Source organism: Gadus morhua, chromosome 14, assembly GCF_902167405.1.
Source record: "Gadus morhua chromosome 14, gadMor3.0, whole genome shotgun sequence".
NCBI lineage: Eukaryota > Metazoa > Chordata > Actinopteri > Gadiformes > Gadidae > Gadus > Gadus morhua.
This window is the reverse complement of record NC_044061.1, coordinates 3,256,702-3,268,660: the sequence shown is the minus strand read 5'-3', so window position 1 is coordinate 3,268,660 and position 11,959 is coordinate 3,256,702. Positions and strand designations below refer to the sequence as shown.

At 48.6% G+C, this 11,959-nt stretch overlaps 1 protein-coding gene and 1 long non-coding RNA gene across 2 annotated transcripts in view; one reads left to right on the top strand and one right to left on the bottom strand.

The window, feature by feature from the left end:
• Window positions 1-2,139: 2,139 nt before the first annotated feature.
• Window positions 2,140-2,903, top strand: LOC115559116 (uncharacterized). The gene is made up of 3 exons (XR_003979424.1): window positions 2,140-2,342; window positions 2,450-2,532; window positions 2,673-2,903. It is a non-coding gene; the product is annotated as an uncharacterized LOC115559116 (long non-coding RNA).
• A 45-nt stretch (window positions 2,904-2,948) lies between these two features.
• LOC115559115 (C-Jun-amino-terminal kinase-interacting protein 1-like) overlaps window positions 2,949-11,959 on the bottom strand; it is a 37,678-nt gene continuing 28,667 nt past the window's right edge. Inside the window, 9 exon segments of the mRNA XM_030377796.1 lie at window positions 2,949-4,976; window positions 5,332-5,430; window positions 6,061-6,131; window positions 6,531-6,647; window positions 6,956-7,059; window positions 7,634-7,815; window positions 8,922-8,997; window positions 10,322-11,429; window positions 11,431-11,573. Coding sequence (XP_030233656.1) covers window positions 4,904-4,976; window positions 5,332-5,430; window positions 6,061-6,131; window positions 6,531-6,647; window positions 6,956-7,059; window positions 7,634-7,815; window positions 8,922-8,997; window positions 10,322-11,429; window positions 11,431-11,573 — 1,973 coding nt within the window. The 3' untranslated portion in view covers window positions 2,949-4,903.

Genomic DNA, 11,959 nt, shown 5'->3' with positions numbered 1-11,959 from the left:
CAAAGATGAAAATCATTATTAACAGCAGAGAGAGAAAAAAGTAGAGTAGGGGTTCATATTGCTCTCAGGAGGACCTGGACCCGGCTGGGATATGGATTGAGAGAAAATATCGACCTGTTTCTAAAATGTACTTTAACAGAAGTGGGGAGTAGGGGGAAATAACCATTAAGCATAAAAAATAACAATATAAGGAATTAGTCCTTTGGCTTGTGGCACAGGGAACCATTCCAACTTTCCCCATTGAATTACCCACTCTGAGATTATTGAATACAGTCTAATGGTCACAATGCTTCTTATTCTGACACAGACTCAATGCCTAAACAGCCCCGCTGGCCCATGGACCAATAGACACACTGCCCTCTTGTGGTCAAAAAAGGATCATACAACAACAACAACAACAACAACAACAACAAATCATATCAAGACATATCTGCTCCAGAAATGTAATCCAACGCTAATATACAATACAAATACGATATACAGACGCTAAATACTCTCAGGTGCATTTCTTCTACTTCTTCTTATTTTCACTTCTGTCAAATTAGCCCAACAAGGTCGACTGTGACGCAAAACGTCGGGAAAAAGTCGAAAAATTCCGAGCTGCCAAGCCCCAGGCCCCTTGCCACACCATGGGGCCCTGCAAAGCCACCGGCCCGGGCTCCGGCACTGCAGCTGGATGCTACCCCTGAGCATAGATATAAATATTAACTAGATGCCGTACGGCGGCGTCTAGAACGTCACCATAGGCCGCCATCTTACCACAGTAAAGCTTTCTGGTGGAATCTGTTAAGTGGACGTAAGTCAGTGATCTGCACAAACGCTAATATTCTTATCTCGCTGAAATCTTGACGGATTTACAAACGGTTTGGTTTCTTACAAACGTTATTAACGTGGTTATAATTCTTGAACATGTTTAAATTGCAGCTTTTCTCTTCGAAAAACAACTTAATCGTGCAGCTTAGTTGTGTATCACGGGTAGGCTACTAGCTACCCAGTCATTTTACATCGATGGGAGAGGCAGAATTGCTATTTTCAATATAATTTAAGTTGAGCATGATTAAACTGAAGTTGCACATGATTTCCAATCGGGTTTGTTTGTCTTAAATTATGAATTCTACAGGAAATTGCTGACAATTGAAGATGCCAGACTTTTGTGCAGCCTACGGATGCGTTACCAACACAAAAGATTGCTCAGTTTTAGTAGCCCATATATTGATTTAACATAAATAACATGAACACCTTGTGCATGTGTGTATTCATTGCACCTATCTGTTCTATTTAATGTTAATTTCATATGAAAACGCATGATTATAATTACATAAATACATCTCTGTACAGGGTGGGGATTTCAACATGCAGCCTTTCTTGATGTATATTTGTAAAGGGAAATCTTGTAACCTATTTTAGAACCTTATTCTATTTTTCTAAGAACCTAACAATTATTCACAAGTATGTACTGTCATACCTACATCTCTGACGTTTATAACAAACCAAACCGTTTGAAAATCGGTTGAAAATTGAGCAAGTTATGGTTATTTAAAAAGTACATGAATCACTACCAACACAATGTTATTGGTGAGCAGCTTTCTGTGGTAAGATGGCCGCCAGTGGTGACGTTCGACTCCATTGGCCAGCACCGCGGACGAGGCATCTATGCCGCGTTTCCACTGCAGGGTGCGGAACGGATCGGCTCCTGAGTCCTGGCACCGCACACAATACTGGCCAGAAAACGCCACCGTAGGGGGGGGGGGGGGAAGGGGAGGGCTGAGGGAGCGAGAATCAGTGGGCTGCGATCTGCAACCTCACCACTAGGGGCTGTTCAATTCTCACTGGATATTTAAGTGGGTATCTTTGTGGTTTATAAAGGGAATTGTTGTGGTAAAAAACAAAAATTATAACGGTTATTTGATTTAACTTCTGACACATTTCCGTCTGCCTGCCTGCGTGCGTGCGTGCGTGCGTGTGTATATATCATGTGTGGTCCCTAATAACGACATTGATTATTTGCTGTTAAACCGCCATTGGTGAAGAATCATCATTATCAGTCATTCCTACGTTTGTAGGGAATGAATGAAGTTACGCAATGAAATATCAAATACATCACGTGGTTTCTGGTCCCTAATGAGTTCTAATGTCCGTAGTTATCTTTTCAGCGTTCCTTTTTTTCCTTCCGAGATGCATAGTGATGCTACTATTGCGTAACAATGTCTGTTTAGGTATATTCACGTTGTATCTTCTGAACCGAGTGTGAGACATTTCAGAATGACTACCAATCAGCTGTCCACGATCATCCTCATCTGTATTGTGATCGGTGGGGGTGTTAGTACGCCGTTATTGAGCAGGTACAGGTTTACACCCGTCGCTGACTCCTGTATGTTCATCATCATTGCCTTTAAATTACCTTAATTAATAAATTCGAATAATTACTTTAAATTGTGTCCTCTTGTAGCAGAAGCAGCCGGGAGGAGACCGATGAGATGGTACAACTGTTTGATCCCGCCCTGATCAAAGAGCCTGTTGGTCTATTCGATGGTGAGACATCTAGTGTAGGCCTAAGTAGCAACCGGCAAGGTTTATGATTCAAACTCAGTCCATAATAGCACATTATCACTAGAATACAGTTAATATAGGGTGGTTGACACATCTAGATTCATTGTTTGCGTTTGTTTTAGATTATGGCGTGAGGCCCGGTGCTGATTGGCTACAACATGACTTCGTCCATCTCGATGAACCACAGCGCCATCTAGAGGAGGATTACTTTTAAGGATCTGAGAAGATACGCTGGCTTGCAGTCAATTTCAGTAAATATAAAAAAGAAATAAGATGAAAGTCTGAACAAAGAAATTGGTGTATGAAACTTTCTCTTCATGTGTGTTCAACTGTTTGTCGCCTTTGACTGTGTGATTGAGCATTTAACACCAACAAATTCATAACAGGACACAAAGGAGTTCCGCATTAAAGTTTTTAAATAAAGAATAATTCACACCTAAAAAATGTCAAAATAAGATATCTTCCACATACTATATATTGAATTCATACATTGTCATATTTGTAATTACAGTTATTAAATTATGTATTTATATATGGCATATCTGTACACCCCGTTAATACTGTACAGTACTTTTCCTCCACACTCGCCTGATTTGCTTTTGATAAAGGGAATTGATAATGGTGAGATCTTTAATGAACTCACCAACTGAAGTTTTCGTTTTGTGAAAATAAAAGATTAGTTTACGACTGGTGATTATACTTAACCAAAAAAGTACCGCAATGTTCATCCACACTGACACACACCTCACCTTTCATAATAAATTAACCAAATCTTCTCATCGTTCAACATTTAAAGTAATAAAAGTCTTAACAATGTTCATTAGGTCACGATATTTGTATGGTAAGATGAACAGGCACTATAGTAAGAATCCAATGACAGAGGAATCACCTCTCTCGCTTTAGCACCTCCAGGCTAACTCGCTATAATTTGCTATCATCTTCAAACGTCTGACACTGCCGACAGCATGTACATCATTACCAATTGTTCAGACTTTGACTACGCCGCTATCGGTGGTGTTACACTGTGATGGAGGGTTGTGTAAATCAACATTAATCATACACCAGAGAGCGTTAACCGCTAATAGACTAAACTGAGAACTAGCGTTATTTCAGTAGATTTTACCCCGCAGATTCCCTGTATTACTCAAAAAAGAGAGGGAACAGACGAAGGAAGGCTTTACTGTTACTAAGCAAATTATGTACGTCTATTAGCTCAGCTTCGTAATACGACTGATAGAAGCTGCCAGAAAGGCGTTATTCCACGACCTGTTGGCATCATTTATTAAGTCTAGTCTCACGGCGTGCTAGCTCCCATGTTGTGTGTCGCAGCCTGGAGCTCCGCCCCCTGGGGTTCACAGGACACGCCCCCACCACGGGGACTCTGGGCGTCAGGCTCAGGGAGTTAGTGGCCATGGTTTTAAGTCCGTCACCGACCCTTTGTTTTGCTTTTTCCTCTTTCTAACGTAAAGCTTAATCAACCTTTTTACTCGAGGCGTAACAACATCAAACCACCGCTTAACTCGCGCTTATCCATCAAAATATCACACTCAAGAACACAAGCCCCTTTTAAGCCCACCCTCCCAGAAGCAAAGGTAGACCCCACCAGCCCAGTGAGACCATCCACATATTTTCACAATGGATATTGTCCTGGACTTGGTTGGACAGGTGTTGCTTTCTAAATATGGACCTGCGATACGTTGTTCGACTGAAAGTCCTTCAGTGCATCATTCTCTGTTTCAATCTGTTTACATCGCTTTTCAGTGAATTTCAGAGAAAACTGTTCAGATTGCTACACTTCTTTTTGGCCCCGCCTTAATGTTTATTTTGCAGTCTGAGGCCCTCATTGGTCATCATGAACTGAAGCCCCTTCCCCTAGCACTGATTGGTCCTATCATTTTGTCATTTTTGGAAGAGGTTTTCAACTGGAGGTCAGACTGACCTGCAGAGAGAAACAATGTGAAGTTGCGATATTGGAGTGGTCTCCCTGGACTAGTCCTCCCCTGTGAACTCCCCTGGGTTTGTGTGACCCACGGGGGCGTTGTGGCTGGATGCTAACCAGTACCAGAGCAACCACTCTGGCACGATAACGTTTGTGCTTTATCTGTGTGGTAGAGCATGGCCACCCCCTTATGGATTCCAATTTAAGTACACAGATATCTTCATAGTTGCTCCTTCTTTTAAAAGGACCTTGTTGTCGACGCTTGTTCCTCTTGGCTTCTTGTTCCCCTTTCAAAGATGTCTTCCGGTAAAGTAAACTCTTACGATTTTGCTTCAGTGTTTTGTTCCTTCATGCAAAAGGTCTATTTTAGGACACGGGGTCACACGGTGTACTGTACAGGGAGGCGTGGCTCAGCTACTCCAGATAGATGTCCTCTGTCGGGCACGACACCTCCACAAACTGTTTGTAGTACAACTGGAAGGCTTTCCTGCAGAGATAGAAGACAGAGAGAGAGGTTGTTATTGGTGGTGGTGCTGCTGGTGCTAGTGGTGGAAGTCATGCAGGCGGAGCAGAATTCTCGAGGTTGAGGGGTTGAGGTGTTGGAGGTTGAAGTCTGTGGTAGTGATGCTGGTGATGGAGTTTGGGATGGGGGTTGTGATGGTGGTGGAGCAGAATTCTTGCATGGGGGAGGAGGTAGTGGTGAGGGTCAGAGTTTTTGTTGGTGATGCTGGCGGTGGACTTTGTGATCCTGCTGATGGTGGTGGTGGTGGGGTTGGTGGTGGAGGAGCTGATGGTGGCACTAGCTAGGGTGGAGGTTCTGGGGGGGGTTGTGCTCGACTCACCCTACTGACTCAGCCAGGGGTTTGGTGGAGTTCTCCGAGACAAACACGTGACAGGCGAACCTCTGGTCTGCCGGGTGCTTGGTGATGAAGCCAAAATACCTGCGGAGAACACAACCGTCCAATCACATCGCTCCAATTGATACTCTTTTCAACCTGGTGGCCAATCATAGACGAGAGAAGAACCCTGTTTGAGACCACCTCGCAGATAATAACCCAATACATTGTGGGTGATAAAAGAATAGAAAACAAGAAGGATATTGTATTAAGAATGTTATTATTGTTCTTAGTTTCAAGCGTCCTAGAGTTTCCTTTTTTAATTTCTTTATAAATATATATTTATTATTTACTTAAACAAAAAGCCTTGCATTTCCTGAGTGATGACGGTCACAGATTTTCTGATTCCGGCCTGTTTACTTCCGACTACGCCTTTGTCTGCTCCCTAGCGAATTGTTTGCCTAATCTCCAACAGATGACCCGTGTAATGACCCACTACGCCTTTGCCTACTTCCTGCATGATGGTTTGCCTGATCTGCTACTGATTTCCTGTGTACCGACCTATCCGCTACTAAAGACCGTTCTCTCTACCCAGACCTTTGCCTCCTGAGTCATACTATTGAGTCCTTTTCCCCCTGTTGCTCACCCAGCCGGTACACACAAAATCCAGCCAACAAGAGAGACCGTTTGAGTGCCGATGAAAGACTCAGATGAAAGGCTCTGTGCCTCACTCACTTGCTGTTTTTCGGATGAAAGCCGCAGAATGAGACGTTCTTCAGCTGGAAAAAGTGGTTGCACTCATGGCTCTGCAAACAGGAAAAAATAAGCCACAGACTCAGATTAGCTGGTTTATTAAACGGTGGACTTGTGGATGATTCAGCATTAACTGCAAATATAAAATAATTCAAATATAATTATATCCCTCATCCGTGTTCTTATGCAAACAAAAACAATTATTTAACATATTAAGTGTTACATAATTGTGACCGCCATTAATATTTAAATAGAAGTTGGAATTCTGTTTGCCGTCTATATCTGCAGTAACCTGTTGTTGCCACATGGGGGCAAAGTTCGAATAAAATAAACAGGGTTTTGCTAGAAGCTACGGAAGAAGGCTGTGATTTAAGCAACCATCAATTGCAGTTCTGTGTGTCGTTTACTCATGAGAGAGAGAGGGGTCTGAAGAACTAAAAGCTATGTTTTACCTGGTCACAAGCATAGTAGTCATCCTGGACCACAAGCTTGATGCCTTTGACATCGATCTCCAGGATGCACGATGAGGGCGGGTTGTACTGAACGGTCGCCCTCCTATTTGTGGCGATCTAGTGCCAGTCAAACGAGAGGACGAGGAATGCATCGTTAATGTCAAACACTACAAACTCCACGGATGATTTTCTTTACCATTTCCCTTTAGAAAGGCAGAAATGTGGCTAGACACGCGTGCCTGCATCTGCATGCACACAAGCACACGGACACACACACTCAGACACACACACACACACACACACACACACACACACACACACACACACGCAAGAACCCCCCCACACACACAAACACACGCAAGAACCCACACACACACACACACTCATACACACGCAAACACAGTGTGCTTGCCCACGCCCCTTACCTTCTGCATGGCTGCACACAGCACATCGTTCCCTTTGTGATAGGGCACTTGGACTGAGCCCAGGAATTTCATCCGGTATCTGTCCATCCATTCGCTGCTCTTCGCTGCAAACAAACAAGTCCAGCCAGCCATGAGCTCACCGACGCCCCAACACACACAATGTCGTTTACTAGAATAACGTGAAAAGGGCCATCACTAACTAATATAACACTAGCATAGGAAAATGTGAGGCTTTTCTACATGAAGTAATGGATTCCCTTTGCAAGGGGTAGTGTGTATCCACATCGTCTTATCGCTCGTCCCAGTTTATACAGTGTAGTCTGTCTTATTTCTGAGAGTTTCATCCAGTGTGACTTACGGTTACTGTTTATCGAGGACCAGATAGGGGTGCGTTGTTGTCACACCGTCAATAAAGTTCACAAGACGGTTTACATATCAGCCCTTCTCAACGAGTTGGACGATTTATTTTACAGTTTTATCAGTGCCAGCCCAGTTTGTGTGAAACCCTTCACCCAGATTTGCGCTCAACTGCTATCGGACATGCTATCGGACATGCTATCGGACATGCTATCGGACATGCTATCGGACGAGCTAGTCTGATGAGTGAGACTAATACCGCTGCTCCTAATGTTCAGGTGGCACGGCGCCACGGTGAAGGTCCCCAGCGCGGGTCTGTACCTGGGGAGCTCTCGCTCTCAGCCTCCTCCTTGGCGACCTCGACGGCGTAGTAGGAGGGGAAGATGCCGCGGCTGCCGGTGCGCATGTTGTAGCCCTCGTACCAGAAGTCCTCCGCCTGCACCTCCACCAGCAGGGGGTCCTCCACCTCCAGCTCCAGCTCGTCGGCGTGGCGCGGGACGAACCTGGGGGGGGGGGGGGGGGGGGGGGGGGAGAGAGAGAGAGAGAGAGAGAGAGAGAGAGAGAGAGAGAGAGAGAGAGAGAGAGAGAGAGAGAAGGAGATGGGGGGAGAGGGAGAGAGAGAGACACAGAGAGAGAGAGAGAGAGAGAGAGAGAGAGAGAGAGAGAGAGAGAGAGAGAGAGAGAGAGAGAGAGAGAGAGAGAGAGAGAGAGAGAGAGAAGGAGAGAAGGAGATGGGGGGAGAGAGAGAGAGAGAGAGAGAGAGAGAGAGAGAGAGAGAGAGAAGGAGAGAAGGAGATGGGGGGAGGGAGAGAGAGAGAGAGAGAGAGAGAGAGAGAAGGAGAGAAGGAGATGGGGGGAGAGAGAGAGAGTAAGAGAGAAAGAGAGAAGGGGAGGGGAGAGAGAGAGAGGGAGAGGAGAGAAGGAGAGGGGAATAGGAGGAGAGAAGGAGAGAGGGAGGTGGAGTGTTAAGCGAGGACACGATTCTATTCATGAATGGCAGACAAGAAGCAAGATCTTATTTTGAATGTCACCTGACACAGGTATATTCCTAGATATTGATGTGTAACATAACTTTTAGGTTTGATAATCAGACTAAAACGAGATTATTCACTTGTTTATTCCGAGCTTCATATCCTCAAACAATTCAGGGAATATATCATCCAGGCTATCATAAGTGATACTCCGACCAATTGACGAATGCACAAACCTTCCACCATGAATGTTCAAAAGAGAGATAAATCAACGACTCAATAGACAGTTCACCCAAGTAGAAACTAAACTACCAGACCCTACTTTTAAACCGTGCTATGAAGCTGTTCATTTTCTCTCCCGCAGACTGCCTCCCTGCCACGCAGCCATCAGCCTGACGACTGGCATGGCGGCAGCATCAGTACCACTGTGCCAACTGGAGTGTGACAGTTACCAGGGCAACGTGCAGACAGAGATGGTCCAACAAACGCGCTCCTTCGCGTCAAGGATTTGGGGCATTAGAGATGTAACTGTACAACAGTCTCGAATGGATGGGCGTGAACGGATTGAAGTGAGATTCAGAGTGATGATTAGTATGGACATGATGCTAAGGCTGTTTCACGTAGCGCTGGGAGCTCACCTGTAAACAGCTCTGTGACTCTGGTCCCTCTCCTCTCCGTTGATCAAACAGGAAAACAAACCGAAGGACTCTGCGCCTGGGGAGGGATTGGATGGAGTTGAGGGAGAGGAGGGAGAGGAGGTAGCAGAAGCAGGAGAAAGAGCAGAGCAGTTGCAGTTCACGTTCATTAACACATTCCAGTTGCCACTCCGCGCAGTACTGTACAGCTGCATGATGTTTGTTGAAGTCATCCCTTGCTAGTACACTACTGCGTGTTGCCAGGCAGCCTAACAGCATGCAGTAGTGTACTTCAGCATGTTGTTCGATTCTGTGTACTTCTGCGTCTCTGCATACAGTAGCGTACTAGCAAGGGTTGACTTCGAAAATCAAACCAACCAAGGCTTATCGCAGCTCAACGCAATGCCCCAACGAAGAGCAATTATCTGCATTCTGGCACACAGATTGAGAAGCCATTCGTCAGCCCTTAACAGGGAACAGTAGAAACTGATGACCATGTATCACGTGATATCCCTGGAGAATCCTTCCTCAGCTGGTTTAGCAGAACGATTAATAAAATAGACAACTTTCGCTTTCTCTGACTGTGCGTTGCCCCCTGGGCTCTGGAACGCAGCCCATTGGGTGTCACTGAGGGGTAAACACAGGTGTACCTCTTGCCGTTAATTATTGATCGGTGCCGCGGAAACGTGCCAGAGGCCTGGTGTTGACGATGCAGAGCTAATTTGCGGATCTTGTCTACGCTAGCGAACAGACACATATATATACAACACAATGAGGTGCACCTGTGTTTATTCTGGATGTGTGTGTACTAATGACCTTTCATTTCACACACAGAACTACAGGTGTGTATGTGTGTAGTCCTATAGTGTACAGTGTCAGATGACCTGGCCCGCGTTGGGACAACCATTTATCTACTACAGCGAGGGTTTGTTACAAAGGTGAGAGGGTGAGACTTATGCAAGGCATTATCACAACCAAGATGGCCACCAGCCATGTGTTACTCGTTTGGTGGCTTGGTCGGTTGTAGGTCTATCAAATTGCGTCGAGAGGCGTTTTTGACAAAACCCCTGGGAAATTTAGAATGAGTGGCAGACTAACACGCATTTCTGAGTTGGTCTAGCGCTTTCAGTCTATGACATATTATGTCCATCTTGGCATCTCCTCTAAGCCCTCTGACCTAACGAAAGAGTGAGAAAATAGAACTTGAGACACAAAATTGGGCAGAGTGGTTTAGCGTTACATTATCTTAATGGACCAATTGGAACACATGCACTGAATGAAGTTGGGAAAAACCTGAGAGGTAAAGTGCCTGATTGTCCTGTATTACATTGAATAAAGGCCCGAAAGAACTTTGATGCAATCAAACTCACAACCCCCCATGTGATGCTGAGTCAGCGACTTACTGGAAGAGCGAGAACGTCCGTTCATGAAGACGTTGAGGAACTTCTTGGAGAAGTGGAGGTCTCCGTCGGGGGTGGACTCGTCCGAGAGGCACGCCGTGGCCTCCCGCCTCGCCCCTCCCTCGCTCCTTCTGGCCCCCACCCCCTCCTCCTCCCCCTCCTCCTCCTCCTCCTCCTCCTCCTCCTCGCCGTACTCCCCGAGGGCCGACTCGTAGGGCGAGGACACGCAGTTGTCGTAGACGGTGGCCGAGTCGCTGTCGTCACTGTAGCCGTGGTAACAGTGGCGCAGGCTGACCAGCTCCAGCTGCGCGTGCTCGTCCACCACCAGCGTGTACTTGACTGAGTCGTACGACAGCCCGCTGGCCTCCGAGCTCATGGAAGTCCTGGCCGGGGGCGCGGCCTTCCCGCCGGCTCCGCCTCCCTTCTCCCCCGCCTCCCCGCCCTTCCTCCTGCGGCGGCGCCGGCCGTCCATCATCACGCGGTCCACGTCCTCGTCCTCGCCGGCGCCGTAGTTGTCGTCGCCGGCGTCCACGTACTCCACGCCAACGCCCGTCCCCCTCAGCACCGCCATGGCGCCCCAGCCGGCCCCGCCAGGCTCCGCCCGGGGCGTGAGGTCCGGGGCGGGGGTGTGTCCCGGCGGGGGAGTGATCAGGGCCTCCACGCAGGAGGCGTACGACGGCGGCGGGATGTACACCTCGTCGTCCTCGTACTGGTCCTCCTCGTCGTCGTCCTCGTCGTCGCCGTGGTGACGAAGGGCGCGGTCGCCGCGGCGATCGAGGTCGTCGTCCTCCTCGTGGATGGAGGCGTCGGTCCGGTCGGGGAGGGGCTGGTAGGGGGGCGGGCCCTCGGTGTCGGAGCTGACGGACATGCGGACCTGCTCCGCCTGCTGCGACAGGAAGGGCCGCTCCTTGTCGGCGGGGGGGTCCAGGGCGTCGGCCGAACGCTGCACGGGCGTCAGGTAGATCTCCTCGGTGGGCTCCAGACGCACGTCCGCCGTGTGGTAGCGGATCCTCTCCCGGTGGGGGTGGGGCTCCGCCGCCGCCGCGTCGGCCGCCCGGCCCGCCCCGGCCGGGTGCAGGGGTCCGGGGGTGTAGTTCTGCGGCGGGGGGGGGCGGCGCCGGGGGCTTCTGCTGGGCCTTGCCGTGCCTGCAGGGGGCGTCGGTGGAGGTGCCGCGGTCCTTGGTCTGGGCGCCCCCGCCCTGCATCTTGTCCTCGTCACTCAGGCAGCTGTGCTCATGGGGGGGGGAGACCTCGCCTGGGGGAGGGGGGGCGGGAAGGGGCAGGGGTGGGGGTGGGGGGGCGGGGGGCACAAGGAGCAGCAGACACGCAAACAAAGCCAGGAGCACGTGCACGGAGGCAGCGGCGAGACACGCCCGGAGAGAGGACAGGGCCAGGGAGGCGCGCAGCGAGCGCACGTACACACACACACACGCACACACGCACACGCACGACACACACGCAAGCGCAGAGGCGAGCGGGGGGGTGGACATGGCAGCACACACACACGCGGTCGAAACAGGGCGACAGGAGGGTGAGGTTGGAGGGAGATTCGAAGAGGCACCCAAAGCGAACAAACGCCGAGAATGAAGGACAGAGAGAGACACACAGAAAGGAGGAAGATACCACACGGACATTAGGTCA